Genomic DNA, 23,815 nt, shown 5'->3' on the forward strand with positions numbered 1-23,815 from the left:
TACTCAAGTCAACAGCCAGCTCCTTGAACCTGCTATCGTGAGAGCAAGATTGTTGTTCAGGCACTGCTTAACCAGATTATTGATCTCCCTCCTTTACTCTGACTCATCATTATCTATTATTGGTCCAATGGTAGTGCTATCGGCAGCAAGTTTAAAGACAGTGTTGGAGCTGTGTGAGGTTACACAGTCATGGATTTTAATAGAGAAAGGGACTGACTATGCAGCCTGAGGTATTGGTGCTGGTGGTCAGTGAGGATGTGTTGTTGCTAATTCGTACTGATTGAGATCTGCTAACAAGGAAATTGTGAATCCTGTTGCTGTGTTTTGAGCGTTTGATCAGTTCTGCTTTTTTAAAAATAGATTTCTGCTATAAAGTAATTTCAATATTTGTTATGCTTATTTTTATTGAGAGTAACTACTCTGATTTTAATCCATTCTTAAATTCAGCTCCTGCATGCTTATGATTATTATTGTCATGTGTACCGTAAAAAGATTTGTTTTGCATGCTTCCAAATGGATTAAATGTACCATACATAAATAAAGTCTAGTCAAGCTCAAGTACAATGGGTAGAGCAAAGGAGAATATGCAGAGTGCAGAATATACTCCTCAGCATTGTAGCGCATCAGTTCCATAGAGAAAGTCCAATGTCCACAATGGGGTAGAGATGAATTGGACGTTACCCTAGCTTATGGAAGGACCGTTCAGAAGCCTAATAAGAGAGAGGGAGATACTTCTCCTGAGCCTGGTAGTGAGCCCTTTCAAGTGTCTGTCGGATGGGAGCAAGGAGCAAGGAGGACGAATGACTGTGATGGGCCACGTCTTTGATTATACTTGCTGCTTTTCCATGGCAGCATGAAGTGTGGATGGAGTCAGTGATGGGTTACATATACAACTGCAAATTCTCGCAATCTTGGGCAGAGCTGTTTCCAAACCAAGCGGTGATGCAACCTCACAGTATGTTTTGTAAGGTACATCTGCAGAAGTTTGTAAGAATCGTTGGAGATATACCTAATTTCTTTTTGGCTGTTGCATCAATGTGGTTGGTCTATGACAGATTGTGGGTAATATTAATGCCAATGAACTTGAAGCTCTCAACCATTTCCACTTTGACATCAATGATGCTAATGTACGTCATGCTTCCTGAAGATCTGTGTATTGCTGTCGGTATTGAGTTTATACGTTCACCCTGTGACCGCGTGGGTTTTCTCCCAGTGCTCTGGTTTCCTCCCACATCCCAAAGACGTGCAGGTTTGTAGGTTAATTGTAAGACAGAAGTTTATTTGTACCTCTTCCGCCCTCATCTATTGCATTCTGTGCTCCTGATGTGGCTTTCTCTACATCGACTAGGCCAATCGTAGACTAGGCGACCGTTTCACCGTTTGTGCATTCCGTCAGGGGTCACTAGCCAATTTCAATTAGCCAATTACCTGATGTTCCACAACCATTCCCCTTTCTCTCCCACCCATCCCCGTCACCCAGTTACTTTCCCCTGTCCCCTTCTTTCTCCGGTCCCTTATTTTCCTTCCCCATTCCCATGCTCTGGTTCTACATTTTTTCTACATCTCTTCATGAATTTTGCTTGCTGAACCATAACAGTTACATCAATATTTTTAGTCAGTTGCAGTTGAAATACAAAAAGTAGCATGGACCATTGCTTGGTTTCTGATCTGAAAAAATGGTTAAAATATGATTTTTTAATAAGAAGCTGATGTTTGCAAGCTTAGTGCTTATTTATGCACAGTGTACTTTTTTATTTTAAGAAAGGTATCTTGTGAAGTTATTATATGGTGAAAAACAACATCTTATTGGAAGCACTAGTAAGTATTGACCTCTGTTTCTAGCAACATTATGCAGGAATTGTATTTTCTGAGGACTATTCTTATTTTCTGTCATTATTTACATAGAGTTGTTTGAAAGTTGCATCCGTTCATTACTACCGGTTACAAACCAAGCTTTGGCTTTTCCATTCAAGGCCAAAAACAAGCAAGAAATGTTCTATTTCTCTTGGCACTTTGCAGTTTTCCCTTCCTGGAAAAGGACATGATGAGTGTCTCTTCAGCAGAAGCCACAACCTAACAAATAAAAACATTAAGTCAACTGTTCTAGGAAATGTCCCTCACTATTGCAGAATTTATATAAAATCTAAAATTTTATGATTCATTCTCTGCATATTGTTAGTTTGTTTTGCAGCATCTGTAGGTTCATGTGTCCATTGAATATTTTAGTGTTATTTCTGTTAGAAGTATGTAAACCAAAATTATTGTCTCACAAAGGCCATTTTTTACCCGAGAGATTTTATCACTTTACTTTCATAAGATGTCTGCAGTGAAAGCAAGATATCATGATTTAGGACAGTAATGCATATTTCAAGTTTGTGTTTATTGTCACTTAATCAACAGTGAAATTTGAGTTACTATACAGCCATACTAAGTGAAAAGAACACAATACACATATAAAATAAATTTAATATAAGCATCCACCAGAGGGGAATCAACATTCCTCACTGTGATGGAAGGCAATAAAGTTCAGCCATCTTCCTCCTTTGTTAACCCGCGGTGGTTGGGGTTTTGAACCCTCCGCAGTTCGCCGCTGCTGACAGTCTGATGTCCAAGCCCCCAGGTCTCGCTCATCGGGATGATCGTCAGAAGTACTCCAATGTCGGGACGGATTTTTGGAGACATTTTATCACTGCGGCAGATGGGCCACTGCAGTAATGCATATTTCAAGTTTGTGTTTACAGTAATCAAAGTCACACAGGGGAATCAACATCCCCACTGTGTCAATAAAGGAGCTCTTCTTCTGGTGACCCCTCGGTTGGGGTTTTGCCCGGCTCTGCGATGGTGAAGTCTGCCGCACCCAGGGCTTGAAGCTCCAGGCGGGTCTCTAGGAAAGGCTGCACCACCCCGGTCGGGTTGTTCTGGTGATCCCGGCAAAGGGGGAGGGGGCTATGCGATGCGAGTCTGGAGAAAATCGAAACCCTGTCGAGGTAGGAAAGACTGAACCAAAAAGTTTGCCCCTAGGGGGCTATGATGCGACCCCCCCCCCCCCCCCACTCCCTGCATAAATTAACCAACAATGAAACAAACTTTTAGAACATACTTAAAATAATAAAAACAGTGGAAAGGACACGCAGACTGTTGGCAAGGCTGCCACGATGGTGGTGCCACTCGGTATTAATATGTTGTGGTTTTAACTGCAGTGTTGGAATGCTATTCCATAATAAACCTGCTTACCTGCTGGAAATTAGTTAATCGTAAGGAAGGGAAAATTTTTGTTCAAGGACTTTGATGTTTTGCATCTTCTTACAAACATTCTATATTTGCTTGACCATGATATAGAAAGACTGGTCCATGTCCCCAATATCCCTAAAGAAATGCATTGGAGACCCAAAGGTACCATTTCCCTGGGTACTCCTACTTTTTACCCTGATTCATGAGCCTTTCTTTAAAAAAAAGAACCAAAATAATTCCCTCTTTAAATTCCATTTTGGAGGATGTTCTGATCAGCTTGCCAGTTGAAGCTACCAATTGAGGGGTTATTCTACATTTTAACAGCCCACCTTTCTGGTTGCACTATTGAATTTAACTACAATTTGATCTTAAAGGTTGTAAGGGAGACTTAAGGGCCTGTCCCACATAGGTGATTTTGTAGGCGACTACATGCTGTCGCCACATGACCGCCGGGGTGTCGCCTGTACGGTCGTAAGTAGTCTCCTCAGTCGCCCAAAGATTCGTGGCGTTTTGCTGGTCGCTGCTGGATTTTGAAATGTTCAAAGTTTTTCGGCGACAGTGGGCTTGACTTCTCCCGACGTAGGTGCTGTCCCATCGTAGGTTGTCGCCAGGATGACGTAGGTTGTCGCCAAGTGACGTGGGTTGTAGCGGGTGCTGACCGGTGAATTCCATTGGCGACTACCTACATCAACCGGCGACTGAGTTGTCTTCAGTTGTCGCCGACAGGGTCGTAGCTTGTGAGCGTAGGCTGTCGTAGATTTGGTTGTAGGTGGACGTCCTAATGGGTCCCTGGTTGTCGGTAGCTTGCCTTTGACTAGGTGGTAGGTTGTTGTAGCTTGTTGTAGACATTGTCGTAGGGGGTCCAGACAGCGGCTTTTCGGCGACCTGCTACGACTATGACAGTCGCCGGAAAAATTGCCTAAGTGGGACAGGCCCACATTACTTTGGACCAAGTATCTGGAGATTTTTTAGGACTTTTGCCCAAACCATCTTTCAGTAGGGGTATGGTATTACTTTTGTTAATTGGCACCCAGAATCTTGATGGTGTTAGCCTGCAAACTTTTCAGACTATTGAAGGATATTTCAATGAATACTCCAATTCAATTAACTTTTTAAGAAATTACACAAAGCATAACTTTTTTTTTCAACAAGCCTAGTAAGGGACCACGGGAACTAGGATCCCACTGGATTTAAGGGAACATAAGAGCTGAGGTCTCCATTGGGTTTAAACGAGCATTGGAATCTACACTTGGACCTGGTGAGCCAGATGTTGAGGTCAAGAAAGGGGAGAAAGGTGTCAGAGAGAGTCTAAGTGAATTTGAGGGCTGGGTGGAAGTAATTTTGTATGTTTGACCCTGTAATTTTATAATCAGTGGTGTCCAAAGAGAACAACCATTCGATTTAATCCCTTGATGAAATTATTATGCAAAACTCAATGTTAGAATTCCATTGTGAGGATTCAGCAGAGACATGCCAAATCACGTCTTAGCTTGTGGTAATTGCAGCCTGGAAATTAACTGAAGCTTATTTCGTGATATGCGTCGAGGACCCATTTTGCATAATGCTGATACCTGCTTGATTGTAACAAGCTTTTAGCACCAAGCTGTATTTAATGAGTGTTTGTTGACAAAGCAGTCGGCCACTATATTGGTCCGACATGAAATATGACAGGATTTGCATTTAATGTGTATTTTACAGATAATTCCAATTACTTAACAGAGTCTCATGTCATTTCATGTCTCTACTATTTATTCATGTCTCTACTATTTATTTCATTCCCCTTACATGTTTTTCCTCTACCTGCTAAATTTTTGTAAGGTGTCCTTAAGACTCTTGAAAGGCGCCCATAAATAAAATGTATTATTATTATTATTAGAGTCTGTTTAAATAACACATGGCAGATAACACACCAATGAATTTGTTTTTAAATAATCTACAAAATAAAGCAGGTACGACTACCGAATAAAACTATTAAATCTCCATGAATGCCAGTTATCCTCTCCAATAAAGTGCAGTAAAGTATAAGTACATTACATGTTGATTATTTTCCTGCATGAAGAAGTGATTTCAGACTTGCTGGATATATATTATGTGAATAAATTAGATTCCAGTTGATCACAGTGATAATCACTGAAAGAAGTTATTCAGATTGTCAAAAATCAGTACAGGTATCTGGCTGGAAAATTACTTTCCTTATGAAACATGGCTGCAAGAGAACCAGGGCTGGGAACTGAATATTCAAGGGTATGCGTCCTATCGAAAAGATAGACAGGTGGGCAGATGGGGTGGGGTAGCTCTGTTGGTGAGGAATGAAATTCAGGCCCTTGCGAGGGGTGACATAGAATCAGGAGATGCAGAGTCAGTACGGTTAGAACTGAGAAATTGTAAGGGTAAAAAAGACTCTAATGGGAAGTTATCTACAGGCCCCCAAACAGTAGCCTGGATATAGGGTGCAAATTGAATTGAGAGTTAAAATTGGCATGTCGTAAAGGTAATGTAACGGTTGTTGTGGGAGATTTCAACATGCAGGTAGGCTGGGTAAATCAGGATGGTACTGGACCCTAAGAAAGGGAGTTTGCCTCCATGATGGATTCTTAGAGCAGCTTGTATTGGAACCTACCAGGGAGAAGGCAATTTTGGATTTAGTGTTGTGTATTGAACTGGATTTGATAATGGAACTCGAGGTAAAGGAGCCATTAGGAGGTAGTGACCATAACATGATAAGTTTTAATTTACAATTTGAGAGGGAGATGGGTAAATTGGAGGGGTCGGTATTACAGTTCAACAAAGGAGTCTATGGAACCATAAAGGAGGAGCTGGCCAAAGTTGACTGGAAAGATACCTTAGCAGGGATGACAGTGGAACAACAATGGCAGGTATTTCTTGGAATAATGCAGAAGGTGCAGGATCAGTTCATTCCAAAGAGGAAGAAAGATTAGCCAGTGGAGGTAGTGTACCTGAACTTTTGGATAGCATTTGATAAGGTCCCACATAGGAGATTAGTGGGCAAAATTAGACCAAATGGTATTGGGGGCAGGGTGCTGACATGGATAGAAAATTGGTTGGCAGACATGAAACAAGCAGGGATTAACGGGTCCCTTTCAGAATGGTGGGCAGTGACCAGTGGGGTACCACAACGCATACAATATATATACAATATATATTAATGATTTAGATGAAGGGATTAAAAGTAACATTAGCAAATTTACAGATGACACAAAGCTGGGTGGCAGTGTGAATTGTGAGGAGGATGCTATGAGAATACAGGGTGACTTGGACAGGTTGGGTGAGTGGGCAGATGCATGACAGATGCAGTTTAATGTGGATAAATGTGAGGTTATTCAATTCAATATTCAATTCAATATTTATTCTATGTCATTTGAACCTCAGTGAGGCTCAAACAAAACTCTGTTTCTACAGCCATACAAACTAAACAATTCCTACAAGATACACAAACAATTCAATTCACACAAACATCCATCACAATGAATCTCCTCCTCACTGTGGTGGAAGGCAAAGTCTTTTCTCTCCCCTGCATTATTTTTCTTCCGATGTTGAAGCCCCAGGCGGGCGATGGTAAGTCCCACGGCCATTTAAGGCCGCGCCGGGCGATGCATGGCCCCGCTCTAGGTCTAAACGTCACAAAGTTGGAGCCCTCGGCGGGCGTTGGAATGTCCCGCGGCCATTAATGCCGCGCCGGGCGATTTACGGCCCTGCTCTGGGTCATTCCAACCCCGCGACACGGGCTGAAAAAGTTGCATTGCGGGAGCACCAAAAAGCGGTCTCCCACACGGACCCGCGAGCTCCCAATGTCACAGCCCACTGGCCTGCGGCTGGAGCCATCACCGCTCCCCACGCTCCGAGGCCGGCCAGCCCCATGATGGTGAGTCCGCAGGCTCCACGACTGGAGCCCCCAGGTTGTTCCGGTTGGAGGCCGCTCCACGGTGCTAGGCCCCAATGACAACGGAGATGAGATTTTAAAAGTTTCCCCCCCCTGATCCCCCCCCCCCCTCCCCCCCCCCCCCCCCCCCCATCCCCCACATACACACAGTTAAAAACAGTATAACCCCCCCAAAAAAAAAAAAAAAAACACGACAACTACATTTAACTAGACCAAAAAAAAAAAAAAAGACAGGCGGTAGGGGCCGCTGAAACGGGAGTCGGCCGCCGCTGCGACTCACTTTGGTGGCGAAACCAGGAAGGCAGATTATTATCTGGTGTCAAGTTGGGAAAAGGGGAAGTATATAATGGGCCAAGTACAAGTTCATCAGTCACTGAAAGTAAGCATGCAGGCAATGTAGAAAGCGAATGGCATGTTGGCCTTCATAACAAGAGGAGTTGAGTGTAGGAGCAAAGAGGTCCTTCTGCAGTTGTACAGGGCCCCCTAGAGAGACCACACCTAGAGTATTGTGTGCAGTTTTGGTCCCCTAATTTGAGGAAGGACATTCTTACTATTGAGGGAATGCAGCGTAGGTTTACCAGGTTAATTCCCAGGATGGCGGGACTGTCATATGCTGAGAAAATGGAGCAGCTGGGCTTGTACACTCTGGAGTTTAGAAGGATGAGAGGGTGTCTCATTAAAACATATAAGATCGTTTAAGGGCTTGGACATGCTAGAGGCAGAAAACATGTTCCCGGTGTTGGGGGATTCCAGAACCAGGGGCCACAGTTTAAGAATAAGAAGTAAGCCATTTAAAACGGAAACGAGGAAACACTTTTTCTCACAGAGAGTGGTGAGTCTGTGGAATTCTCTACCTCAGAGGACAGGTTCTCTGGATGCTTTCAAGAGAGAGCTAGATAGGGCTCTTAAAAATAGCGGAGTCAGGGGATATCGGGAGAAGGCAGGAACGGGGTACTGATTGGGGATGATCAGCCATGATCACATTGAATGGCTCGAAGGGCCAAATGACCTATTCCTGCACCTATTGTCTATTGTAAGTGACCTCTTTCATTAGTTGTTTTCTTTTCCACACCATCCTCGAACTGGTCTATGAAAATTTCATATTGCAAAGGATCACCGTCGAACTTAGGAATTTCCGTTGGAGATAAAGTGGGAGAGATATTATGTTGAGCTAGAGGCTCGCTAATTCTCATTTTATTCCACATCAAATCACAGACTTCTTCTCTAAATCCCTCCTTGGACTCCGAGGAACGGTAAACAGGTCTCTGAGAAGAGTACTGGTCTGGATAAGTTTTGTCACGTCCCTAGGCTAGTTTTCTTCCCAGGCTAGGCCTCAATGTATCGTAAACAGGCATCCGCCAATCTTGGCTTGCTCGAGCCTGTGTATTAGGCCTCTGAAAAGAGTGCTGAGTTGCGTAGATCTTATCACGAGCCTTAACTAATGGTCCAAAGGTTATTTGCTTTGGTTTGACTACCTGTGGTTGAGATGGAGCTTTATTAACCATCCACTTACTCAGTGCTAGCTTTGAATGGCTAGACCAGTCTTCCTCTGGTGGTTATATATTTAATTCAGCTGCTGTTTCTCTTGGAGCAGTTCCTTTTCTCAAATAAGTGCTTATTCCCATCAGATACTTTAGAGCTGCTTCTTGAACCTTGGCCCTCCAGTATCGCAATCTTAGTCCTGGCTTCCAACTTCGTATCCAGTTCCAAATGTTCCTTCTCTCTCTTTAACGGCCTTCTTTGTTGCTCAACCTCTCCCTTCGTCTGTTCCGCACGTGCCTCGGCCTCTCTCCTCATCTGTTCCGCACGTGCCTTAGCCTGTTCCAACTGTTCTTCCTGTGCTTCAATCTCATGCTTTCTTACCAAGGTGGCAACTTGTAGCGAAAGAGCAGGCATAGTTGCTTCAGCTTCCATACGAGCAGAGGCTCTTGAAATTGCACTGGCTTCAGAACCAGACTTATGTCTTGATCTTCGTGTAGAGACATTTGAGATATTATCTCGTGGTGTTACTTCATGTTCGATTTCCACACCTTGTCATGTAGCATCTCCAGCTGCAGCACATGGGGTCCTATAATCAACTTCAGCTATCCATTTCTCTACATTGCCAACAACGCCTATAAGATAATCCATCGCTTCTTGAAACCACTGATTTGGCTCTTTGCATTCCTCCTCAGGCAGTGATAGTCTCAGTAATAAGTTTTGGTTTTGTGCAACCTCAAGGCGGAGGTTGACTATTGCTGTTCACAATGCTATTGAGGGAGTGTAGCGTAGGTTTACAAGGGTAATTCCCGGAATGGCGGGACTGTCATATGCTGAGAGAATGGAGCAGCTGGGCTTGTATACTCTGGAGTTTAGAAGGATGAGAGGGAACCTCATTGAAACATATAAGATTGTTAAGGGCTTGGACACACTAGAGACAGGAAACATGTTCCCGATGTTGGGGGAGTCCAGAACCAGGTGCCACAGTTTAAGAATAAGGAGTAAGCCATTTAGAACGGAGACAAGGAAACACTTTTTCTCACAGAGAGTGGTCAGTCTGTGGAATTCTCTGCCTCAGAGAACAGAGGGTGGAGGTAGGTTCTCTGGATGCTTTCAAGAGAGAGCGAGATAGGGCTCTTAAAAATAGCAGTCGGGGATAAGGGGAGAAGGCAGGAGGGAGAAAGCAAGGACTACCTGAAATTGGAGGTCAATGTTCATACTCTGGGGTGTAAACTGCCCAAGCGAAATATGAGGAGTTGCTCCTCCAATTTGTGGTTGGACTCACTTTGGCCATTGAGGAGGCCCAGGACAGAAAGGTCGGATTCGGAATGGGAGGGGCAGTTGAAGTGCTGAGCCACTGGGAGATCAGGTTGGTTAATGCAAACTGAGCGGAGGTGTTCGGCAAAGCGATCGCCAAGCCTGGTTGGTCTCACCGATGTAGAGCAGTTGACACCTAGAACAGCGGATGCAATAAATGAGGTTGGAGGAGGTACAGGTGAACCTCTACCTCACCTGGATAGACTGCTTGGATCCTTGGATGGAGTCGAGGGGGGAGGTAAAACGACAAGTGTAGTATTTCCTGCGGTTGCAAGGGAAAGTACCAGGGGAGGGATGGTTTGGGTGGGAAGGGACGAATTGACCAGGGAGTTACGGAGGGAGCTGTCTCTGCGGAAAGTCGAAAGGGGAGGAGATGGGAAGATGAGGCCCGTGGTGGGATCACGTTGGAGGTGGCGAAAATGTCAGCTGATTATCTGTTTTATGTGATGGCTGGTAGGGTGGAAGGTGAGGACAAGGGGGACTCTGTCCTTGTTACGAGTGGAGGGATGGGGAGTGAGAGCGGTGCTACGGGATATAGAGGAGACTCTGGTGAGAGCCTAATCTATAGTCGAAAGAGGGGAATACCCCCCCCCCCCCCCCCCCCCCCCCCCGTTCCCTCAAGAATGAGGACATCTCCGATGCCCTGGTTTGGAACACCCCATTCTGGGTGCAGATGCGGCGTAGACAGAGGAATTGGGAGTAGGGGATAGTCCTTACAGGATGTAGGATGGGAAGAAGTGTAGTCCGGAGAGCCATGGGAGTCAGTGGGTTGGTAGTAGATGTCGGTCAGTAGTTTGTTACCTGGGATGGCGATAGTGAGGTCTAGAAATGGTAGGGAGATGTCGGAAATGGTCCAGGTGAATTTGAGTGCCGGATGGAAGTTAGGGGTGAAATGGATGAAGTCAGTGAGTTCTGCACGGGTGCAGGAGGTAGCACCAATGCAGTCATCAATGTAGCGGAGGTAGAGTTCGGGGATAGGGCCACGGTACACCTCGTACAAGGATTGTTTAACGTACCCTACAAAGAGGCAGGCATAGCTGGGGCCCATGCGCGTGCCCATAGCTACACCTTGGATTTTTTAGGAAATGGGAGGAGTCAAAGGAAAAGTTGCTGAGGGTAAGGACCAGCGCTGCTAGGCAGAGGAGAGTATTTGTAAACGGGGATTGGTTGGTTCTGTGGTCGGGAAAGAAACGGAGGGCTTTATTTAAGACCTTCAACCTATGGATCGTTTGTGTTGTTTGAGGGGTTCAAAATTGATTCTACGTCCCTTACTCCAGGTGAAGAAGAAGAGGGATGGGGATGAGATTGAGTCCTGGTGAAATTGTATTAATTGAGTAGTTTAACTGGATGCTATGACATGAAAATTTAAGAAAATCAAATGAGAGGAACTTTTCAGGCTAAGTGAGAAGTACTTAGAGGTGAACATATCGTTTGGGACAAGCCAGTGGCTCTACTTTTATGAAGTCAAAGAAAGACATTGAAGTCCTTGTTATTCGTGAGGAATAGGGAGAAACACACTTCCTATGGGTAACTACAACACATACCTTAAACGCCACTGACAGTGATACAAAGGCTACGATGAAATTTAGTTGTCAAACCTACTGCGGTTATAGCAGCCTCTATGTAGGTTTCAACTTGGTGAAGAAAATTAAATTTGCTTTTGATTTGCTGCAGACTTATGAGGAGGAGATTGACTTGCTTTGGACTTTTCTCTTCTTCCAGGGCAGCTATAACTACCTCTGAAGCAGAAACAGTACAGTTGTCAGCGAAACTCCACACAAACCTGTCCATGTTAGATCCTTATCCTAGCTCTGTCCGCAAAGGAAGTTTATGTATCAGTATAGTTGTTACTTTAATTTCCCAGTAGATGACTGCAGGAATTGTAAAGACCCATACATAGACAAAATGTGCAAGGTTAGATGTAATCTTGAATATTTTGGAAACATTAACATGGTAACCAATGAAAAAAAATCCAGGCCAGGTTATTGACCCCTGCTTTAGCTGTACACTGATTATTGACATTTCACTATTTGTCAACACAAAACCATCAAATACAGCCAATCTTGTGGCAGACAGAATTCATTGGATGCCACAGAAGAAGGCTCCAAAGGATTGTGTAATATTTAACACCACATAATGCACGGTCGGCCTTGTGTGTTGATGGACACAAAATCCTGGAGTAAATCAGCGGGTCAGGCAGCATCTCTGGAGAAAAGGAATAGGTGACGTTTCGGGTAGGGGCCCTTCTTCAGCAGTTTGGGTCCTTCTTCAGCAGAGAAGGGTCTCGACGAAACGTCACCTATTCCTTTTGTCCAGAGATGCTGCCTGATCCGCTGAGTTACTCCAGCATTTAGTGTCTATCTTTGGTGTTAACCAGCACATGCAGTATCCCCCTACATGACCTTGTGTGTATACTGATCCTCTGATAATAAGTCAGCGGATGACAAAAACTTGCTGTACAGTAATTTTTTATATACTGTTATTTTTATTTACATACCTTTGTTTAAATATGTATTGTCCTCGGTCTGTTTAAGAATAAGATTTTTGTATCGATTTGAGTATGTTTAAAATAATTTTAGATTCGAATGTAAGACATGGGAAGGACTTGTACTGCTGTGAGAAATTAATAAAGAATATGAACAAATGTTTGGTATTCCACAAATGTGGTAATAATTTTCGTCATTGTACCAGAATTATTTCATAAGAGATTTGTTGGGCTGAAGGGTCCATCACTTTAATGTATGACTCTAATATATTGGAATCTAATTTAAATGTAGCTTTTCTCAATTCATCCACTTAAAAAAATAAATTATCCGTTGTCTTAAACTTCAGCATCTTCATCTTATTGTGTCGACACACAAGATTAGAAGTTATTCAGCCAGAGCTGAACAACTTTCATGGTGTCTTTCTTGTGCGTGGTGGTGGAAAGATAGGTGTAAACAGGGCCGCGACGTGAACGCTCTTTCCTTGACCCCAACTTCAGCATATTATTGTTTAAGAAGGAACTGCAGATGCTGGAAAATCGAAGGTACACAAAAAAGCTGGAGAAACTCAGCGGTCTGAAGAAGGGTTTCGGCCCGAAACGTTGCCTATTTCCTTCGCTCCATAGATGCTGCTGCACCCGCTGAGTTTCTCCAGCTTTTTTGTGTACCTTCAACATATTATTGATGGATATCTTGAGCTTCACATTTAGAATAATGGGTTTTCAAGAAACTCAGCCGTCAAGGATTCTTAATTCCAATTGTTGCCCTTATATTGTGCTTATACATCTTTTAACACAATTAGATCAGGGATCCTGATTGATCTGTCATTGATAATCTATCACCCATCTTTTCTTTCTCTTTAGTTCCATAAAATAAGCACTTTGTTATTCACTCGGCTATCTCTGTATTTAACCATACCATATTAGAATTTAGTATTCGGTTTGAAAAGGGGAAGACTAAATCTGAAATCAATGTTTTAAATTTAAGTAAAGCTTAAATAAAGTTATGGGCCGCTCATAGGGCTGCTTCCTCTCAGCTTCAGTGACCATAGTTCAATCCAGATCTCCGGTGCTGTGTGTGGCATTTGCAGATTATTTATGTGACGCTGTGGGTTCTTCCAGGTGCTTCAGTTTTCTTCCATGTCACAATGAGCTGTGGGTTGGTAGGTTAGCAGGTAACTGAAAATTATCCCTACTGTGTAAGTGAAAACCTGGGAGACTTGATAGGAATATGGAAGAATAAAATGGGATTAGTGTTGGGTGATTGACGTTGTAAATTCAGTACACTGAAGAAACTATATCTGTACTGTATGATTCTAGCACAAGATAAGATCTTTGTAGTTTGCTAAATTTACATGTGTAATTAAAAGCAGTTATCACAAGGGGAAGTGGGATGTTGTAATAGCAACTTCCATTTCAGTAAAAGTTATTAAATCGGCCAAAATGAGTGATATCAAATAAATAAAAATATGTGATCTTTCAGGAATATTGGACATATATATCCGAAGGTGAGATAAAAATTGGGATTTTGTCATATTTTAAATCTGGAAAGAGAAATAGAAATACGAAGAAGTTTAAGGAAGGTATTTCTGAGCTGCAAGGTTTTGCAGTCTCATAAACTAAAACTGTAAGATTAATAATGATTTAGTAAACATAACTGGTAGGGTTTCTATTAATGTGCGAGAGATGACCGACAGCAAATGATAGAACGTGGTAAGAAATGTAGAAAGGGATTGTAAAATAAAACAACACAAGGGTTTTTATTATCAAGAGAAAGTGTTTGGCTAAGTTAAATTTGAAGCCAGATACTAGTGATATTATAGTTGGCAAGAGTAAATGACAGTATTACTAATGAGCTGCTTTGCATCCGTTTTTTTGCAATTACCAATGATTTAAAACAATAATAAAAATAGATTGAGGAGCAGTGATAATATATTTAAAGATGTCTTGACAGTGAGGAAAGTTGTCGAAGATTACATCTTTTATTGACTGGACAAATGGAGTACAACATTTTCTGCCTGCAGCGAACTACCTGCTCTGGTTGCCATCCTTCTGTATTGAATGTTCCACATTGTATTTTCAATGTCTACAGAAATAGAAAAACAAAAGTTGCAGGTTCTAGAAATTTAAACTGAAACTGAAAATATTTAAAATTGCATGTCAGTCAGTACTAACATAGTAACCTTTTGAATAACTTCCATCAGAAATAGGTGAAATTAGAAAAGTTCTAAATGTTCACAGGTCTGAGAAAAGGTCACGGAACTGAAATGCGATCTCTTTCTTTCTTCATCAATGCTGTCAGAACTGAGTATTTTCCAGCAGTTTCTGTTTTTATGGCAATCTATGCCGACTATTCTAGTCTTCTCGCTGGCTAGGACTGGTGGTACACATACCTCAAGATCATCTATCGAAAGTTTAGTTCAAGGCCAACACTCAATTGGGGACAAGGTCAAGAATCCCAACAGCCCATAGAATCCCATCCATAACTGTACTTGAAAGAGAAGATATAGACAAAGTTGTTGAGTTCATGGTTGAATGAGAACAAGGAAGTAGAATATTCCCCAGACTCCCCCTTGGAGACAGAATTATTCCTCATTTGGGAATCAAAGACTGATTAGGGATAGTCAGCATTGCTTTGTGCGTGGGAAATCATGCCTCAATTTAACTGAATTTGTTGATGAGGCAACCAAGAAGATGCATGAGGCCAAAGCAGTAGAGATTGTCAAAGGCCTTGCTAAAGTTCACATCGACAATGTATTGAAACAAAGGACATCAGATGCTGGTTTATACCAAAGACAGGCGGCATCTCTGGAGAAAAAGGATATATGACGTTTCCGGTGTGGACCAATTAGACTGAAAATAGGGAAAAGATGTTTAGCAGTCCGCCTAGGCCGACCTGATCTCCGGGTTGCTAAATATTTTAACTCCCACTCCCATTCTCATACTGACCTGGGCCTCCTTCACTGTCAGAATGAGGCCCGACACAAATTGGAGGAACAACGCCTCATATTTCACTTAATCAGCTTGCAACCCAGTGGTATGTTTATTGATTACTTTAACTTCAAGTGACCCTTGCTTTCTCTCTCCCCTCTCCCCTTCCCCCATCCCCCTCCCTCTCCCCCTCGACCTGAAACGTCACCTATTCCTTCTCTCTAGAGATACTGCCTGTCCTGCTGAGTTACTCCAGTATTTTGTGTCTATCTTCTAGTTCTCCGACTAGTTCTACTGTCCTCCTGATTTTATATTACTAATTGTATGCCGCGTTGTCACCTTCCCCATAGCTAAGAAAGAGCCATTCCACATTTCCTAATCAACATCTGCTTTGTTATGTAATTTACACACCTTACCCTTCCATATCTCTAGACCCTTTCCCATGACTGTTTGAAGAAGGGTCTCAACCCAAAACGTCACCCATTCCTTCTCTTCAGAGATGCTACCTGTCCCACGAAGTTGTTCCAGCATTTTGTATCTATATTAAGAATTACAGGTGGGGTAGAAAAGGAGAAGTTATGCATCTAATTAAAAGCCGAGGGGAAATTAGATAAATGGCTTGCTCCTAGTTTTATTCTTCAATGTGTGGTTTGGCTCTTGGATTTTGAATGAGCATTCATAAAATGTTTATTTTTATTATTTTATGGCAACATTTGTTTGGAGATTTGTTATATTGAATAATTGATATATGTTAATTAAAAGTTGCTGAAGATAAAATATATGATGAATTGTGCCATCACATTCTCCAGTGTAAGATGATAGTGATATTTAAGAAGATCATTAGAAGAGTCACAGAAATGTAGCTCATGGTTACATTCTATATTAGTAGGAGTTTGCATTCTTATCATTAGTAGCCTCTTTTTAATTATTTTATTGGCAAGTGCCCTAACATTTTAAGCATTTGCGTTATCTCAATATCCTTTTTAGTAAGATCTGCAGTTTGCTTTAACCATTAGTTTGACGATAAGCAACACATGAGTGTATGCTGGAATAACATATCTGTAGTTTGTCAAACAAATAATAATGCTTTATACAAGTTTTTCTTTGATGTTGATGCATCCAAGAACTTCTTCTAGGAATTTAATTGTTTTTTTTTCTATTATGTAAGTCTAGTAACAATTTTGAAAATTGTACCTTTTTAAAATAACTTTTGCTGAAGATGAGGTTTTTTTTATCCGCATTCTGGCCTAATGTTTACACATTAGATTTGATAATTCTGAATATGTGAACCTTTAGAGTTTTAACCTCCCCTCCCCCCACATTGTTTATAAGCATAGAGGAGGAAATATGTTTTTATTTAGCTGATAGTGTAAATGTAGTGAGTGATTTCAGTCTATACAACAGATATAGAATTTGGAAAGCAGTTCTATTAAGACATCTGTTGCTTTTCGTCATTCCCTGCTGACAATTTAGTTTCCATTTGGAGTAAGTTAAAGTGTTATCTTTCCTTGCTCGATATTTATAGACTCGCTTAAATAAATCAGCAATAATTACATTTAATAAAAAGAGGGAAAGAAACAGAATATTGTCAAAAACTATAGATGTGCTTTTGGAAAAGGAAGTGAAGAGCAGTTAGACAATTAAAAATAAGTTATTGACGTTTGTACATTTTTTTAAACTTATATTTGTTTTAATGTTATGTTTAATTTGATGCTAATATTGACCCTTTTATTTTTGTTACGATTGTCATCCAAAAATCCAGTGTTAAATTATATATTTCTGGATTTGGAATAGTGATGTCTTTAGTATATAGGAAATCTCTATTGTGAAAGGAGTACATTATCTAAATGTGTAAATTAAAAGGGTTTAATTGTTTCTCACAGAACAGGTTCATTGCATCTGTTTATTGAAAAGAATTACAATCCTATTTATTTTTGTGACTTAAACAGCTGTTTTGGATACGTGGTTTTCTGTATTTAAGTGAGAATGCTCCCTTATTTATAATGTGACCCAAAGTGGGAAAAGTTGTCTACATGGCCCTGTTTCTGTGATGCACAACTTTAGGACAATTCTCTCGATTCTGAAATTTGAATCTAATCTGGCCTATTTGTGATCACAGGAATCAGTAAGGACAGCAGGTTTTTCTTCTTCAACCAGAATAGGTATGTAGGTATATGGCCATTTTTTTATCATTACCGATAGCTTTAAATTACAACTTTACTTTTTGTTTTACTGAATTTAAAATCTCCAGGTGCCATGATGGTAATACTAATTTTATCACTTTCTACCAGAAAAATTGAACAGAATGTAGCTCACGGTTACATTCTACCTGCAATTTTGTACTTCTAATAAATGTCTTCTAATGTTAAGACATAGGAGGAGAATTAGGCCATTTGGTTCATCGAGTCTCCTCTGCCATTCAGTTATGGCTGATCTATTTTTCTCACTCAATCCCATTCTCCCCGTAACCTTATTAACCAAGAACCTATAAATTTCTGACTTGAAAATACCCAATGTCTTGGCCTCCACAGCCGCCTGTGGCAATAACTTGAAGCCAATTATAAGTGATTGTGGTGTCTAGTAGAGCCAGGCTGACCAACAATTGACAAAGTTATGGTAACAAAGTTAGGGATAAAAAATATGAAAAAATACAAGAAAGTTACTTCTAGTCTGAATAAGGGTTCTGACCCAAAATGTTGCCACTTTTTTTTCTCCAGAGATGCTGCCTGACCCGCTGAGTTATTCCAGCATTTTGTGTCTATCTTCAGAGCATGATTTCATTGTTTTTTTTTACCGGTACAATAATGATGGTGCATAACATAGATAAAACAAGGAACTGCAGATGCTGGATTTTTGCATAGAATAAATACAATGTGCTGGAGTAACTAAGTGGATCAGGCAGTATTCTGGAGCACACGGATAGGTGACGGTTTGTGTTGGGTCAATTCTTCATACTGATTGCAATATGGGGGAGTAGGCTGAAAAAGAGGTGGAGGCAGGGCCAAGCCTGGCAAGTGATAGATGGATAGAGGTGGAAGGAGAGCCGAGATATTGGGAGAAACGGGTACACGCTGGGGTTGGGGGAGGGGGAGGGGCACAGGAAAGCGGGGTGTTATCTAAGATTGGAGAATTTAATGCTCGTACTGTTACTTTGTAAGCTATCCAAGCGGAATATGAGGTACTCTTCCTCTAGTTTGTGGTGGCCTCATTGTGGCTGCTTAAAACCTGCTTAATGTGATGCTATCCTGCACTCCCGTTTGAAGTAATGATTCCACACTTTTTATATTTAAGTATTTTATATTGATGAAACTATTGCTAAAAGTTTACTAAAATAGGCTCCATGGTACCGAATATTTAAAATGTGAGCCAATGTTCTGACCAACACTTGACTTCCTAATTGTTGAGATTTTGGAGATCTCTGTTGCAGATACCACAAGGTGTTGATTTAGCTGTTCAATTATTTCCTTTCATTTTATTTTTCAGGCTCGGATAGCATTTTTACAAGGAGAAAGGAAAGGTCAGGAAAACTTGAAGAAGGACCTAGTAAGAAGAATAAAAATGTTAGAATATGCCTTAAAACAAGAAAGGTAACTGTTTTAAAGTACTATCTATACGGAAATTTTCCAACTGATGATCATAATATTATAAAAGTATAAATTTAACCTAATTATTATATTTCCAGCCAGAATATATTAGTTTCCCCTCCAATGTTCTTCCTAATTTGAATATTTAAATACGCATTACTCATTTGTTAGTTAGTTCAAAGTGAACATTTATTGATCGGTTGTGAGTGATTATTTCAGTACTGTGTAAAATCCTGCTTAATTGGAAGTTAATTCTGGTTGTTGCATTCAAGGAAGGATTGCATATTTTTTTATGAAGTAGGGTTATTGATACACTGGCTACAAGGCACATTAAAAAAAATCCCTTTTACATTGTAAATGATGGAATGTCAAAAAAATCTACAATGAGACTACATAGGATCCCTTAGTTCATGTGCACATTCCTGTTCATATATTAATGATGATAATCTGTTTGGGTTTAATTTGAATGTGCTTTTGAAATAATCTGATGACAGCTTTCCATTTGGCTTCATGTGAAAATTAGCTGCTTGGTTCTAATATGAGAAAGTCATACCTGCCCTGGAACATTACTGAGAATTGGAAGAAAGAGTAAGGAAATCGGCATTTTTACTGTCAAACTAATTAAAAGCCAAATTTTGAGTACTTATTACTAATACCATTTATTAAAGAATAATAAGAATTTTAAATTCTTTTAACCTCTTTTAGGAATGAGGGGTAGGCCATTTAGAACGGAGACGAGGAAAACATTTTTCACCCAGAGAATTGTGAATCTGTGAAATTCTCTGGATGCTTTCAAGAGAGAATTAGATAGAGCTCTTAAAGATAGGGGATATGGGGAGAAGGCAGGAACGGGGTACCCATGATCACAGTGTATGGCGGTGCTGGCTCGAAAGGCCGAATGGCCTACTCCTGCACCTATTGTCCTTTGTCTAAATACTCAATCATTTTAAATTGTACAGTGGAGAATAATGTACTGGTCTTATACTAACATTTAAACATCTTATACTAACATTTAAACCTTAAAAGCAAAGTCACAGAAAATATTGAGAAGGCAATATATCTGAAATAAAAACAGAAATCACTGGGAATGCTCAGTAAGTCAGGCAGCATCTATGGAGTGAGAAACTGAATATTTCGGGGCAATGATTAGTTGTGTTGATTGAACATCGTCCTGAAAGATTGGCCACAATTCTCTCTCCACAGATGTTGCATGAAGTGCTGAGTTTTCTAGCATTTTCTGCTCTTATTTAGCCCCAGAAAGTGTTGGTTTCTCTGAGGGATTGTACTGTATGGAGAGAAATGTAATGGGGCTACGTATTTGTCAAACAAGGTAACTTATCTGCATATGAGCAACTATTAAAATTATAGTTAATTTGAGCACATTGCAAAAACATCCTGCCGAGAACTTCTATAACGAATTGGCGATTTTATATTTATTGAATTATTTACAGCGAAGAGTTCAAATACTTTTGAAATAAATGCAGATTATGTCCATGTTGAGAAATGGAACTACTCTCTTTCTCATATCTGTCTATACAGCTGTTAATTTAACGTAAGTTTCATACAGTCATAACAACACTAGAAAAAAATCGATGCAAAGCTGTCTTCGAGAGAGAAATATGAGCTTTTGGCTCCAGGTCCATGATAAATGATAGAACAAAATTTGAGTGCTAATGTATACTTTTGACTTGGTTACAGGGTAAATTGCAAAATCAGAGTGCAGGTTACTAAATTGAATGCAATGAGATTAGGATCAGAAGTGAGTCACAGCAAGGAGAATGGATTTGAATGGGGGAGGGGGGGGTGGGTACAGATTGCTGATTTGCTGGTACTTGATCAATGTAAAGATTGTTGATGGATAACAATTACTTTTGTACCTGGACACTGGTTACATTTTAAAGTTGCACTTTGGGAAATTTTTGTTTTTTGCAATGTGAATGAATGTCGATTGTTGTTGTTGTAGAAGTAATTGCATTGAACTGAATTGAATTGAGTTGCTATGGTGAGGGCCATTAATGATTCAGTACATCACTGATATTTGAAAATGCATGTGAAGTACAACTAACACTTAAATGATGGTTCTCTCTGGTTTCTAAGTAGTATATGGTATCCTTTTATAATCTTATTGTTGCCTGCAAAATGATTGAAGACTAAATTACTTCGAGCACAGTGCAGTTGTAATTTGGAAGTATTATGACTTGCTTCGTTTCAGCAAAATTTTGATGAACAGTGAAATAATAAATGTTGATTATGGGCTGAATGTTAGCCAGTGTACTGAGTTTCCAAATACATTTTATTGAATTGTGAGCAAAAAATGAGCTGCTTGAGGAATTCAGTGGAGAGAAATGGATAGCTGATATTTCTGGTCGATCAAAAATGGTGACTGTCCATTTCCCTCCACAGATGCTACCATTGACTTCCTCCAGCAGGTTGTTTCTTTGCTCGAGATTTCAGCATCTGCAATCTTTTGTGTCTCTATTGTCAAATTGTGACATGGAATCTGCAGTGATAATAATATCCACAGCAGAGGGCAGATGACGTCTTGAATGAATGTCTCATGTTAAGGATGACACTTCTAATAGTGTGGTGATTCACATCCAAAGTTGAGCTTGGTACAGAAATAAAGACATTAATAGTGAGCCACGGCAATCCTTACATGGTTAATTTTAACACTTCCTGAATCTGGTTGATAATTGGCATCAAATTGAGCAAATGTATAAAAGCTTATGTAAAGATAATAAAAACAGTCATAAATTAATCAAATTTCTTGCAACTTAATTGATATTCTCTGCAATACTAGCATTTTCTGATTGAGGGTTTTATTTTAAAGCTTTGCAAGTATACAGTTCTTGAAAAATGTAATGCTACTTGAATCTTTTGATTTTCATTCAATATATTTGTCTGTGAATACATGTTCTTAAATAATTGATTAAGCATTGCTTGAATGTCAGCTTCAGTGTTGTCATTAAAGTAGCACTGTCATTTAATTTTGTCCTTGTAAATGAGGCTTGGCATGATTGCATCCCTCGTTCCGCTGGAGTATCCTACCTTTTTAGGCTTGTCATTGAAGTGGTAGTGTATACATTTCTATTATGTCTTGGCACAAAATATTAGTGACATATGACTGCACACTTACGGCTTCTATTCTAACACTTATCTATATCAGGAGTGTGATTGAATACTCTTCACTTCTTTGGATGAGCTTTAACAGAATTTAAGAAGCTAAAGATCACCCAGGGTAAAGCAACCTGTTAAACATTCACCTTCGTTATCACCAGCACACTGCAATTCAGTATTTAGACTTTAATAACATTCTCCAGATTCACTGCCTCAATTACTTTGAAGGTCTGAGATTTCTGAGGTGGTCCCTCGATTGAGGATGATTTCTGCCCTGGTTTTGTGGTAATGTATGTAGTTTCAGCACCACTGCAGGGTTCCCTTCAAGTCATGCAACATTCTAACCTGAACATGAATTGCTATTTCTTATCATTAGTTGGCCAAGACCATGGAATTCATACCTAATGGTGAATTTGTTCCAAGACAATGTTCAAGACAACGGCTCATCAGACTCCTCAAACAAATTAAAGATAGTGCCAACAATGTCAGTTTCTCTTAAATTAATAAAATATGTTTGCTTTTTAAATGCAGAAAAGCTGAATACAGTATACAGTTCTTGAAAAATGTAATGTAACTTGAAGCTTTTGATTTTGATTTGATACTCTTTTACTGGCTTTCTATTGGAATATACTTAAGATTACATTGAAATAGCTTTTGCTCCTCTTTAATTTTGGTTATCCATGCTCTTGTAAATAATTAAATCCACTATCCTGCTTTATCAAAATATTAAAAATAAATTGAAACTAAAATCGACTTGGGCAGGAAGTAAGTGGTAATGGCTGACGGATGATATTGTACCTAGTGTGTTCTCATCAGAACTCGGTACCTGTATTTTTTAAACATTTGTTGGTTGTTTAGACGTAAATATAAAAAGCACGGCATAGATGTTTGCACAAAAATTGGATGACTGATAAAGCATAGGTAAGTTTTGACAATGTAAACAGGTAAATGCTCTGTTCAGTTGGGCTGAGAAGAAGGCGGCACAGTGGTAGAGACCCAGGTTCGATCCTGACCACTGGTGCTGACTGTACGGAGTTTGTACGTTCACCCTGTGATCGCACTAGTTTTCTCCGGGAGCTCCGGTTTTCTCACTCACTCCGGTTTGTAGGTTAATTGGCTTCTGTAAATTGTCCCTATTCTGTAGGATAGAACTACTGTGCGGGGATTGCTGGTGGGCAGAATGACCTGTTTACATGCTGTATCTCCAAAACTCTAAAACTAAAACTGAAATGGCAAATTAGATTTAATCCAGATGTGAGATGACGCAAGGGGATGTGGAATAATTGTTTTCATTTCATTGAATAGCCGCCTTAAACTAACGTAATATTTATTGTATCCAGTCATTAATGTATACCATGGAACAATCTATTCTTATAGCTTGATAAATGCTTTAAAAATATATGGGAAAATCTGTGTAAAGTTAGATTTCCGTGAGTCAGGTCATTTGTAACCAAGGGGCACCCTGTACAAAAAATGTACTTGGTTTAATCATATACCCATTATAAGGATTTTACTGCAAGCTCCGGAGCGCTGTGGCCTCCGAAAAGTATATTTGGATTATTTGGAGCCGGCAGCCAGGGGTAAGTTGCCCGGGGTTTGTAAATCCAAAAGCTGAATTGGAGCCACAGCGCTCCGGAGCTTGCCGCATTGACCTGGTAAGGCATTGCTCGCTCCCCGCTGGTATCCCAGCGCTGCGACGCCGCCGACTCCCGACATTCTCGGAGCTGGATGGATTTGGAGCGCCTCGCAGCCAGGGGTAGAGTTGCCGGGGTA

At 40.5% G+C, this 23,815-nt stretch overlaps 1 protein-coding gene across 4 annotated transcripts in view; it reads left to right on the forward strand.

Annotated features, from left to right (window-relative positions):
• strn3 (striatin, calmodulin binding protein 3) overlaps positions 1–23,815 on the forward strand; it is a 123,090-nt gene that overhangs the window by 16,049 nt on the left and 83,226 nt on the right. For all 4 annotated transcript variants that reach the window (XM_055640660.1, XM_055640662.1, XM_055640661.1 and 1 more), the window contains exon 2: positions 18,825–18,928. In XM_055640660.1, coding sequence (XP_055496635.1) covers positions 18,825–18,928 — 104 coding nt within the window. The remainder of the gene's footprint in view (positions 1–18,824; positions 18,929–23,815) is intronic.

Source organism: Leucoraja erinacea, chromosome 9 (genome assembly GCF_028641065.1).
Source record: "Leucoraja erinacea ecotype New England chromosome 9, Leri_hhj_1, whole genome shotgun sequence".
NCBI classification, from domain to species: Eukaryota; Metazoa; Chordata; class Chondrichthyes; order Rajiformes; family Rajidae; genus Leucoraja; species Leucoraja erinaceus.